This window comes from Temnothorax americanus, unplaced genomic scaffold (genome assembly GCF_048541705.1).
Source record: "Temnothorax americanus isolate GAGA-0224 unplaced genomic scaffold, ASM4854170v1 Scaffold41, whole genome shotgun sequence".
NCBI classification, from domain to species: Eukaryota; Metazoa; Arthropoda; class Insecta; order Hymenoptera; family Formicidae; genus Temnothorax; species Temnothorax americanus.
In genome coordinates this window covers 1,062,377-1,075,324 of record NW_027509559.1, presented here as the reverse complement: position 1 = coordinate 1,075,324, position 12,948 = coordinate 1,062,377, and the positions used below count along the sequence as shown (strand labels likewise).

At 41.2% G+C, this 12,948-nt stretch overlaps 3 protein-coding genes across 4 annotated transcripts in view; 1 reads left to right on the top strand and 2 right to left on the bottom strand.

Annotated features, from left to right (window-relative positions):
* Positions 1–12,948, top strand: part of LOC143902901 (uncharacterized) — a 230,816-nt gene that overhangs the window by 161,626 nt on the left and 56,242 nt on the right. The window lies entirely within an intron of this gene.
* The window catches only part of Ten-a (Teneurin-a transmembrane protein), a 450,404-nt gene that overhangs the window by 381,236 nt on the left and 56,220 nt on the right, over positions 1–12,948 (bottom strand). The window lies entirely within an intron of this gene.
* On the bottom strand, positions 9,315–11,960 carry LOC143902895 (esterase FE4). Its single transcript, XM_077416115.1, has 9 exons — positions 11,745–11,960; positions 11,306–11,594; positions 10,998–11,183; positions 10,695–10,897; positions 10,370–10,538; positions 10,121–10,287; positions 9,874–10,018; positions 9,609–9,741; positions 9,315–9,536 (listed from the first exon to the last, which is right to left on the bottom strand). The coding sequence occupies exons 1-9, from the start codon at positions 11,934–11,936 to the stop codon at positions 9,374–9,376; spliced, it is 1,647 nt and encodes a 548-aa protein (XP_077272241.1). The 5' UTR covers positions 11,937–11,960; the 3' UTR covers positions 9,315–9,373.

The window sequence follows — 12,948 nt, the reverse complement described above, 5'->3', positions numbered from 1 at the left end:
TACATTCAGCGACGGAGGAATGCCGGGCGGTAGCATGCAAGTAGAACAACCCGCAAGATTCCGCTGTTCGGCACTCCATTTGTTTCGCTATAGATCGCTGGGATAAGGTTTCGTTGTATGTTGCGGCTTTATTCACCAGTCAAGTGATATATACTTTTCTAGCTGTCCCACATCGGGCGATGGAAGGGGCCGCCGAAATACATTGTGCTTTCCCACGTAGCTGTGCATACGAACGTTTTGTCACATTCTAGCGCGGTGCAAGGACGTGACACAATTCCTGGGGTAATATCGTCCTCGCCACGGACCCTGTATATATATTCTTCCGTCGAGCGTAAAAACATTTTTCTTCCTGATGTCAATAGGTTTTAATGAAAACGTTGCAAAAGTATAAAAACGAGATTACTGCACGTCCAATTATCATTCGCGAAGCACGCATTCAGGATTACAGAAAAACGGTGTGCACGAACACATGCATAAAAACCTATATACAATATTTATATTCATATGTATGAAAATGACAAACAATTTGCTAGGATTCAATTAAGTATACACATTATTTGATCACATTGTAACAGCAATTTGAACATCTTTTCTGTTAGAATCTCCATGATTCTTCATTTTACTATAGTCGTGATTATACACGAAATTTCATGAAGATCAAGACATTAACTTATAACGTCAAATCTTGCGAAAAATGTTTAATCTTTTTAATTTCAAAATCTGTATAATTTATTATATTATTATCGCTGAAATATAAAATCTTATATTTCAGCGATCATACAATTGAATTTTAAAAAGAGAAAAAGAAAAACTGGATGCATTAATTATGAGTTTAATGGAACATGAAGATAATTGACAAACGCTTTAGCATACAATGATAAGTTATATAATGTGATCAAAGAAATGTATTATTTATTATGCTGCACAACAGAACAACGTTATTATGTAATTTCCACACGGCTGACCCTGCTACGATTGGGATCGGTGGTAAGCGCCTTCCTGCCGGATGTAACATATTTCTCCCGTACTGGCATTAACTCGCGGTAGCGAGGAAGTCACGTTCGGCAGGACGCAACCGAGACAAAACTCGTCTGTCCGATTACCTCAGGCAGGTAGTCTCCTCTGGCGTTTCACTATTGATTCCCGTTGAGGCGCGGGGATGAAGTCTAGGGACTCGGTCGCGGGGGAGCGCAGGATAGGATAGCGTGGTAAAGTGGATGGTAGCAGTGCCGCCGGAGGGGAGGGGGGAAAGGGTGAGAAGAGGGCCGCGGGAGGAACTCAAAGTAGGGTAGCAAGGGAGACATAGGCGGTCGCAGAAGCGCAAGAGAAGCTCGGTCGCCCCAGTTGCCACCACTAATGTCTCCTCATACTAACTACCTTCTTATCCTCTCTCCATTCTGTGCCCAGCTCAGACCGGATAGGAGAGAAAGAGAGAGAGAGAGAGACATATATATGTATACAAAGGGTAGAGAGACAGGCAGCGCAGAAGAAAGACAAGGAAAACTCGACGGGTTGAGCGGAGAAAACCTGTAGCAGTTAAGATAAAATAGCTCGGTAGAGAGTGGACACTTTTGTCTCGGGGCGCGGGCAGATTTTTCTTTTGGCTGTAGCGCGATAGGACCCCGTACGTATCACCGCCAGCGGTGTGGGATCGGCGGGCGCTGTTTATGAACGCCGATTTCCAAGGTTGGTTAATTCCCAAGGAAAAATAGCGCGGCGGCCGCTGCGCGAGTCGCCAGGGACTTCTTTCGCTGCTCGCGAAAAGAGAGACGGCGCCTGGTAGCGGCGTCTCGCAGGATGAGAAAAACAGCTGCATGATGAAGATTGGTTGAGCCCGGATAATCAGCCGGGCGATCTCTTTCTCTCCCGCGCTTCTCCGTCTCTTCTATTTTTTTTCATTCTCGTACACGGCAGCTCGGTATATAGCTGCGAGGTTCATTCGAGTGGCAAATTGGGCCGTTTTACCGCGTGGATGATTCTGTAATCTCTATCGCCAAGGTGAGCGATAATAAACGCTGATAATAATCCCCCGCGCTCGAATGGCTGGATTTTTATAGCAAAGATGCGGAGAATACTCGCGGAAATATCGAGAAGAAAAAGACAGCGTGAAATAGACACCAAATATAAAAATAACTTTTATTTCTTTTCACACCAGACCGCCAGACGTATATTATTATATGTGTATCATATTATTGACGTTAATATGTATATATAGGTTTATCGTATTTATTCGAAAAAGTTTGTCGTATTTATCGAAGAAAGTTGAAAATAAAATTTCGCAGTAAAATTAAAGTAGATTTGCCGCAACAAACCTCACTATATTTCTTCTTTCGTCCGAAGGAAGATATTTCAATCCTCTTTTCTAAGGGTTTCGTTTTTCTGACTTCATTTTACACCGAGCTTGTTGAAAACGCGACAAACCTTTTGCACACAAAGTACGATTATATTGGATTAAATATACTAGACAGGTCACGATTAGATCTCTGACAGATAATTTTACAGATCAGAATTTACTTTGCTGTAACAATTGATGAATGCACTGCAGCATACAACCGTTGATATCGTTATCACAATCCGATTGGTGGATTATTAATCCAAGTATTTTTCAGATTTATCTCTCGCGGAATATAAAATAAAATTATCGGACGCAGTTGCAACTGGAATCGTATTCATTTTCAGCATGACGGCAAAATAGCGCTCGCATCGACAAAGCCGATATGGGATACGCTTTGCATTGTGCGAGAATTTTTCGATATTCGCTCCGAAGTTTCTGTATGGAAATTAGTTATGTGTTATTCCCGCGAGATCACAAATATAGCGTGTAGAATATGAAAAAAATATAACCGAAGAATATTCATGCGTCGGTAATTTCTCGAAAGTTATAATTACGAACGGGGCATCGCGCGCGCAAAATTTGACTGACATCACACGAAATTATTACGCAGAATAGAACAAATTGAATAAATTGCTGTTGTGTGACTTACAGATTTGTAACCAATCGCGTGATTAATTCCGACATTCGTTTTGCAACCGTATGGTTTCATCGAGTGCAAATCGCTATACAAATTGAACCTGGGTAATCATTGCGCTGTATAAATTATTTATGACATAATATATTTCAGGAGTGGTATTAACTCGGTATATATCAACGAGACTGCGCACGTCATGTCTGAACTGGCACATTGTTTTGCGCTACGCGATTCTGTTTAAACGCGCGGTATAATTGATTTGCACATTGACCAAGCTGTTGCACCAAAACAACGACCTATTTTCAGACATAATGCGTACCCTATAGGCATCAACGGATTTCACACAGGTAGCTCTCTCATGTCTTATGGCTATTTTCGTGTGGTAAACTCCAGCTATTAATCATCTCCGTTTCACTGAGCCATAGTCGCGTGATAGTCTGCAAAATCTTAGTTAACGTTTAATGTAGTTAAGTATAACGTTGTATTTTAAATGTAGAAACGCTTGTGATGCAGATACATTAATCTGCATATCTTCATAAATATTATGCTAATTGTTTCAATGATTAAAATCTTAATTAAAATAATTTAATGCAGTTAGTCATAACGTCCGTACAATTGGCTGGGACTTTTGCATGTTAACTGACAAATTAGCGAATTAAGCTCCCTTAAGGGTGAGAATTCGCTTTATCATCTTTAATCGAACTACGCATATTCATATCGAATGAAGTATGTACTATATATAACCTTTGATTATATCTTCGCGAGAGAAGCACTTTTACTAAAAAGATACATTTATTTATGGCATTTATGTAACTCTGTATAAATAGTAAACGCAAAATTTCTTATCATTTAAATAAATTCCATGCATATATTATGTAGATGATCAAATTATTACATATTCATAAGTTCTGCACGTACATACATATGTTGTAAAGATCATATTTATCTGTAGGAAACATTGTTACATTTTAATAATCAACCTATAAAATTCTCCAATGCTGAACCGATTGCATTTGAAGCTCATATCGCGACAATTATTGTATTATGAGCAGGACAAGGACGCGTCCTAATCTTGGCGAGACATTTAAACTGGAAAACACAAGGACGGCACTATAAAAAAATGAATATTCTATTATTTTATTATTGATTCTATTGATCGCGTAAAAAGGTAATTGCCACGAGAACAAAATTATCGTTCGTGAAGAGAATTATTGTTCGACATTCTCTGTGAAAGTGAGACCATTCCTTTCAATAACCAGCGACAACTACGTGTAATGTTTTTCATTCTTTATACATTACGTTGACGTCGTTATCATTATCAAGCTATTTTTATACGCGTGAAGCAAATAATCATCTATTGTACGGAATTACGTGTTAAACGTCGCAATTTGTCATTTAAAGTTTAAAGTAACAATAACAGTAGTTTTCATCGAAAATGCAATTACAACGACTATTATTTATCGCATCAACCAAATTAATAACTTGGTTTGTGCTTAGGCCCACGTCATGTCTGACGTGGGACAGAAACTATTATCTTAGCGCGGTGATATTATACGTAATGTGGTAATTAACTCGATACCAGCCGATATCTGGCGTGCGATATAAACGGGCGACGTGACGGCAAATCGAAAATTGTTACCAAAACTCGATGTGACATAGAACGTATAGAGCGGGCGAGAACATATTGTATTGACCGGCGCTGAGAATCACGCTTGATTTGACGCGGCAAGAGCGTTCCCGATGGATCGATAGCCGGGTAATCTACCTGGACACACAAGGATCGGGACCTTTACAGGTCCAATTAACAAACAAACCAATTTAATTAGCATTATCAATGCAATTTCCGTACTGGCATCGGAACTAATATTGGAGGCGGCGGAGTACCGCCGATGTACGTACGTAATGTACACGATATTGGTTCGAGCGAGAGGCGACGACGAACGGACGCGGGCCATGTAGTAATTCTGTAATATTGCGGGTGACGGTGGTTAGCCTTAGGGGATGGGCAAACAATGACATCCGACCAACCCGGCTCGATTGTTACGCCGCCGTCGCCGCGTCCGCGTCGGTGTTGTGAACGACGATAATGTAAATACATTATAGAATTATTTACCCGGCATTTTGCAAATTATACGTATGCTCCAGAGATTTGCGAGAGAAAGAAGCAACAGTACGATTAACGTGCCATTAATCGTGATTAAATGTCTTCGAGCGTATCTCGGTGTTGTTCAATGGTTTGTCGCTTAGATGTTCCAAACGTTATACATATAAATGAGAAGAGTGGGTTTAAATGATACATTAAACTAACATTCGGTGCCATATGTATAAATAATAAGCGATTAGGACATGCTGTATATGAGACCGGTTTACACGCATTAATGTAGAATGCATACAATGTTTACTACGGCGTTTATATAATATCGTATGAATTATATAATATCCGCCCAACACATATTATGATATTAGGCAGATTTACGTAAAAATTTTATAAGTTATTGCAACGCCCGTAGAAATTATTCATTGATGGCCATCAACTTCTATCGAATACGTAATCAGCCTTACTACATGAATAATTTAAATAAATAAACACATTTATGAGACTAAACGAACAAGCGGTTGCGCGGTTATTCGAAAAAAAAAGAAGAAAAAACCAGGTGTCGCAGAGATGAAAATACGTATGCCGCAAACAATAAATCTCACGCGTCCCAGCCCAAGCTACCACTCATAATTATAGGAAATCGTTAAGCCGCCATTATTTATTGATCAAGTTGTTAATGGATCAATAGCATTTCATTTTTCCTGGTTTGCCACGCTGATGGCGATACGTGAACCGCCAGCATTAAAACGCGCATGCCGCTTGCACACACGTTGCCGGAAATGGGAGTGGTAGCCAGCGCCGTAATACAGTACAAACATTTGCGTTGTGTTTCATACTGTCCCTCGTATTTGTCAGGAACTATCGTTAAGTGACAATGTCTAATTTACCGCGCATTAACCCGCACGGTCTCCCCATAATGATCCACTAAGACTGACTAAGAGGATTCTGTTACTTTCCAAGTATTGATTTCGGCATCGTTCTTTTAAAGACGCGCTACGCGTTGCGATAACGTCAATACAATATTAAACAAAAGAGGAATAAGAATGTTGTTACACATTGCGATTTAAATTTTGCGAAAATTTAAAATGTCAAGTTTCATGTATAGAATAATCGTTTCAAAGGAGAGAGTATAATATGAAAATATATTGCTATATTATTTTTAATAAAAAAACAAGGAAACATGTGCATGACATTACAGTCAAATAAAATAAATTTGCTCGGTCGTTGCGCGCGTTTATTGAACATATTCAAAAGTTTAACCAATAAAATTTTTTTTTTACTTGTACGAAAGAAGAAAGCGCCGGAGAGCTTGAGCGCAATTTTAATTTCCTTTTGGTCTGCAGATTTGTTACGGATTCCCTTTTGTTCGCCAGCTGCTCCAGTGACATTTCAGCGCACGTTATTCTATATCCCTATTTCTATGTGGAATCATCGCATGACTATGTAATCATTAGATATTACAAATTGGATCACCGCGCTCTGTTATTTATAACATGAAATTTATATAACAAATCATTGAATAAATTATATTTCTGCTTCAGTTGCGAGTCACCTAATTCGGGCTACCGCGTTATCTCCGCAGATTATGCATTCTCCTGTGATATTGAACGAGGCCAAGAGCCGTCGTTTAAATTGGGTCAACACGGCCCAGGGATTTCAATATTCACACTGCGGTTAAAGATCGGGGACTAATCCAAATGCGATCGGATGCATTACGGAGGAGAAATCGCCGTGCAGGCTTAGGGAACGTAAATGTTTGTTTGGGACTCCACGTTGCGCCGTACACTAGGATGCGCACGCGTCTCAAGCATAGAAAAGGGTAAATATCTGCGTGGAGCGTGGAAACTAGTACGTAATCCCGTCGTTTGATCACACGAGAGGAATGTTTGTAGCCGATTAAATCCCATTGGAGTCGCGCCCGCGATAAAAGTGACGCGCGCGATTGAATAGCAAGTATGTTGGACGAGACCAAACGGCGAATTACTGTCGTATACGAATATCATAAAACATACGCGCGATTTATCGTCATAACGATGGCGTTGCGGTGATAATCCTTTTCGGCGATTTCACCATCAGGTCGTCCGATTTCGCCCAGTTCTCAAGTTCACCGTTGCCAAGGCGGCTGGCAGTTCAACAACTTCGCGTTTCCAAATTGCAAACCATATCGTAAATAAGCACGCTTATCTCGTCAAGTGTCGACGCCAAACTCGGTACGCTTCGCATTTCTGTGCGAATTATGGCATCGTCAAACCTAGTTTGTCCGCTTGTTAAGACGAGCATAACAGGGCGTCGTATCGCGAATACCAAGCCGCGAGTACCCAAGGATAATGGGGTTCGCGGGAACTTTGTGCGTCGCTAAATGGAGTAGATTAAAATATATCGACGAGTGCTCGAGCGTTACGAGACGAGCGATATATTTATATCGCTTCGCTCTGCATCATCCATTTCGCTCTTTACATTTATACCGCGTCGCTTTCGCATTCCGCGAAAGCGTCAGGACGCGTTAGCAGGAAACACGAGTGAAATTTCCTCTCGCGAGACGTCTCGCGAGCAAATACGTTTCTTCGCCCGTCGTACAGACGAGATATTAAGTTGTTGAGACGAAAGTTGAGGGCTTTATAGAACCCGTAAGACTCATCAATTTCCCGGTATTTCCGATCGGTCAATCCTGCAGAGACAGCAACATCATTGCGCCACAATCCCATTGACGGTGAAGAATGAAAACTCGCGTTTAACAATATCGCTTATTCAGGCGCGTCAGCACCGGTGCAGACTTTCTTCGCCCGTGGCGAGATGATCGATTGCATTCGCGCGCACCAGGGTCCCGCAGTCAAAACTGCACCCGCGCCGGCGATCAATATATACCGTGGCCTCGTGTGTCTCGCGTTCCGCGTGACTTCCCGTGTACTTGAAAACGGCACCGCCGCGCCGCGTTGAATTTCCGCGACGCAACGCGAGCGCGATGCTCGGCAGCGGCACAATGCCCACCTCCGGCCTCCGGCTGCGCTTTTGATTACGTCATAAAACCCGACGGAACGACGGCCTGGCCGTACCAAGGTTACAATTTCAGCGACGTGCACCGAGAGCATATTTCACGGATCGGCGTATATACGCGCGCCGCTGTCTCTTTCGCGGCTCTGTACATCGGTTCTCCATTCATTTCGTCGCGCTGCGTCGCCCCAGTCCGGTCGTACATCGCGAGGAAAAGTTCTCCGCTTATATTCCGCTCGCCGAAACAAGCGTATAATTTCGTTAGAGAACTCGCAGCGTCGGCGCGGTTATAAGTATACAAAAACTTTTCGCGGTCCTGTATGAAAAGGGATATAGGCGGTACGGCACAGTCGAGCATCAGCTGCAACGACGCGGCCCGCTCGCCCGTAATAATTTTCATTTCGTGCGATTATTCGCGAATTGTTCACGGTATACCGCGATCGCGCGCGCGCACGATAACGACGAAAGAGTTTCTTGCCGGCGCGGGCGGTGTGTGTGGCGGCTACGGCCCTATTTGTTACCATTTGGCTCGTATAACGCTCTGACAAGGCATATTTTCCTTTCATCCGATACGTCAGTTAGCGGATCGCGCCGTGCGCCCACGGTAACGCTTGCGAGATCGTGCGTGCGTGACTAACCACGCCACCAGATATATCTCGACCACCGCGAGGAAAGATACATATGAGCGCGTGGGGTATGAAAGAGACAGAGACAGAGAGAGAGAGAGAGAGAGAGAAAGAGAGGGAAGGAGGGAGAAAGAGAGGCAGCAGGTTACAACAAATTGCCAATCTCAACCACGGTAACCAACTGCTAAGAGTTTACCCGAGTTGGATCAACATTCCTTCCCGCAACAATTCCGCTATTTCAGATATAGACTCGATGTTGCTCTTTCAGCGATCTCGCACTTGCCGCAAAGACATAGCTGCAGCAAGTACGTAAGCGCGTGATAAAAAATGGAAGAACCGTGATTCAAAAGTCTATCGTTTGACGCAACTAGTTATATATATCAACGGCAATTGATATCAAATTAGAAGACGTAATTGCCGACTCTAATTGAATGTTTTATAATTCAGTGCGGACTTTATCGATCACGTTGCTTTTCGGTGACTCTCTTTTCGAAGCGAAGCTTCAAAGCATCCTACTAATACTTTTAGTTAAGATTTTATTTAGATTATATTTGCAATCTTTATATAATATTGCATATATTGCCCATTATATCACGAAATAAGAATAATTACGCATCACCATTTTGCCAGTTCTAAAATTCGATGTGACCAAATTTATTTATATTGCGTTTTCGCGACACAATGCATTTTTAGCCAAGAACATTTTTGTACAAGTTCTTCCAGAAATCAACTCTATCGTTCAGTAAGCCTTTCTCCATTTTTAAATCTTGATTAATATTCATGTAATTATCTTCTTCACCTCTGGGCTCCCACTTCACGTTCACGTACTCATTCATATTTGATGTAGGGTTCCTAAAAATATCACGATTAGTTCTCGTTTTGTATCTGTCGTAAATTTAGTAACCAATAATTGTCCAGACGTACCCGTCCTTTGCAAAGTTCGCTAATAACGTGGTATAAATGCGCACCATCTTCTCCGCGGGCGAACCTGGTTGTGGCACATTTTTCAACTCGTCCGAATAGAATTCATAAGTCAAATCGTCACCATGAGCGCTGCCTAGTTGAACGAGATAAAAATGATATAAGCAAATATGTAATTTATTAAAATATAATATCACGTTTCCTCTTTCGCGTAATGAGTACAGAGCGAATACGAATCTCCTGCTCAAACTCATAACTCGTAACTCACCGACCTCCACTTGGACCAAAGATTTTATCATACCGAACGGCGCTTCGTAAGAGAATATGTACTGGTAAATTGGGGACGAAATTCGGGAGCTTAATACCTCTAAACTGAGTGCGATCCCGGCATCAAACATGACGTCGTCCAACATCTAAAATGCACAAACAACTTTAATATGCACATCGTTAAACTTATGCACCTTGCTTACACGAAGTTTCGCGATAGCGGGACGATATTAACGTTAAGTACTCACCTTCATGAGCTCTTTCGTGGTTTCCGTGGAGATCAATTTATCCCCGAAGTAGTAGCTCTTCAAGCTTTCACCTAGTTGGTTCTTCTGCCCGGGATCGGTTATATTTAAGTCGTTCGGCAAGAAGTTCTCAAAGTGCTCGTTTATCTGGTCGATATTGCCGAGCATCACTGAAAAAAACAAATGTTTTCATATCGTTTACATGACGCCGAGCATCATGTAACTTCCGCGTAATATCGTATCGGTCATTACTCTGCACATAAAAGGCGGACTCGTCGGCCGTAAATCCGGCCATAACGGGCACATCGGCAATTTTTCCAGATTTCAAAAGCGTCCAGGGATCGGCGGGCAGAAATATCTCTTGTCCCATGTCAGCTTCGACCGACGGAATAAATGCTTCGGTGCGGCCGTTCATAGCGCTCTGCAATGATGCAATCGAAATGATTATCGGCGTTCAATACTCGTTAACCTAATGTTTGCTTTGAGTGTTTATACCGTAAACTTCAATTAATGTAACGCTATCTCTCGTGTATTCAATAAGAAAATAATTCGTTCAATTAATAAGGAACGGTTATACCTGTTTAAGAAACGGTAAATCATCACTGGCCGCAATTAATTCTTTCGGAGAAAATTCTGCGAGTCTGGCAACCAACTCAGCAGAATCGCTAGTCTCTATGTCGAGCTTTTCGCCCAGTTTGAAGGCTACGTCTCTGGCATCGTAAGATATCGCCCATGTATTCACCGCGCTTCCGCTTTGCGAGATAGCTTTATTGAACAAACCTGTGGCACGGTAAATCGTGTTGTACACATTTCACGCCCACGATGTGAAAGCGACAAAAGTTTATTTCGTTCAAGTAATCAAGCGATCGCGACATCTCACCGTCGGACATGGGAGACATCATGTGAAACTGGACGGAACTTGCGCCCGCATCTTCGCCAAAGATCGTAACTCGGTTGGGACAGCCACCGAAGTAATGTATGTTGTCCTTGACCCATTTCAGCGCCATTACCTGATCCTTTAGACCAGCGTTGCCGGGTGCACTCTTGTCGCGAGTATTTAAAAATCCTATAATTCAATAATGGTACGATTATTTTATATGTGCCTTTTTAATTTTAATGATTTAGAAATTATTTAAACGGAGTGTCTCATGAAAACACGCTTGTTTGTTGACGGATCTCTATACTCACCAATTGCGCCTAGTCTATAATTAAGCGTCACTAGAACGACGTCTTGCTCAACTAAAAAGTCAGGTCCGAAGAATACATCGTCTCCAAGGCCATGATTGAAATTACCGCCATGGAACCATACCATAACAGCTTTACAAGCGTCCTTGTCCAACACCGGAGTGTAAACATTTAGAAAAAGACAATCTTCCTCGCCAACTATATCTTGTTCTATCATACAGAAGAAGGGACAAGACGCACGATGGTAAGTCGCATCATACGTGCCTTCCCAAGACTCCGCTGGCTCTGGCATCTGAAAAAGAAAATTTAAAAAAGCTCGAAATATTAATTTATTACTTTTCTAATTCTTTGACCCGTATTTTAAATATAGAAATAGTCTGTTAAAAAAAAAATGTGTATGTGTATGTGCAATGCATGTATATATGATAATTAATCAACTTACCTGGAATTTATTAAGGCCAACATTGGGCTTCGCGTAGGGTATCCCTTTAAAGCTGTAGTACGCCTTGTTCTGTAGTACTGTATTAGTCTTTAGGCCCTTTAGAAATCCCTGAGGAATTTCTAATTGAACATCTTGCTCGGCTCTGGCCGATATGACCACAAACGCACAAAACACAAAATTTTTGGACCACATTTTAACACTGCGAGATGATCGCGTAGTTGCCCGTCTTTTATAGCATCGGAAAACACGTTGACGATCAAAAGAGCGGGTTATGACGGGCTATATTTACGCAATTACTACTCGGGGAACATAATAGCGCGAACAGGTTACCCGTAGAGCAATTTACGAGATGCCTCCATAATCTCGTGTGTCAACTATAACCGCGCAACATCGGGTTTTCAGGTAGAATTGTTAGGTCGGATTTCCTCAGTTTATCTTTAGCCTCGATACATAATCTTCATTAGAGGCTCATAATGCGCTTCCTGAAATTTATTGTAATCCGCAATAAGGTACATCATACAAACTACATGGCTTTTCAAGAGCCATTAGATAAAAGAGATAAATTGCTCTTTATTGTTATATTCTGCAATATGCGCAGGTACGATGCAGGTTTAGCAAATTTTGCATCCATAATGCGCAAGTATATATGATGTAGGTTTGGCAAATTTTATATCAGCGATGTATTCATTACGACATCATTAATAAATGCGTAATTCTAAATAGCCACTCGTGATATTTGTTAAACAGCATAATTGCTCTCTAAATTTCTTGGAGTGGAAACTCGGCCGAAAGAGTCAGATTCCACTCTTTTGGAGTGAGATCTCACCAAAAAGAGTGAAATCTCACTCTTTCGGCCGAGTTTCCACTCCAAGAAATTTGGAGAGTGCATTAATATATTTTAAGAAATGAATTTAGAAAGACATTTATGATTCTCTGACAAGTCGTTATTAATCATCATTCGCCAATCATTTAAAATTGAAATTTTCCGTGCGATAAAATTTCTGTCTACTTATTACATCTGAAAACAAAGTTCATAAAATCTTTATTTAAAAATTATTTATAGAAAATACTTGATGAATTAACAAAGAATATTCTTAATAAAAAATAATTTTACAATAGCAAGAAGTAATTTTTTTATTACAATAATTTTAGTTATTTTAAACACAGTTAATTGATTCAACTTTCTATTAATAACATTAGATAA

Coding starts and splice junctions, on each gene's coding strand:
- LOC143902895 (XM_077416115.1), bottom strand. CDS start 11,936: ATGTGGTCCAAAAATTTTGTGTTTTGTGCGTTTGTGGTCATATCGGCC. Junction 9,742..9,873: donor TTTGGTCCAAGTGGAGGTCG/GTGAGTTACGAG, acceptor TCGTTCAACTAG/GCAGCGCTCATGGTGACGAT. Junction 9,537..9,608: donor GCGAACTTTGCAAAGGACGG/GTACGTCTGGAC, acceptor TGATATTTTTAG/GAACCCTACATCAAATATGA.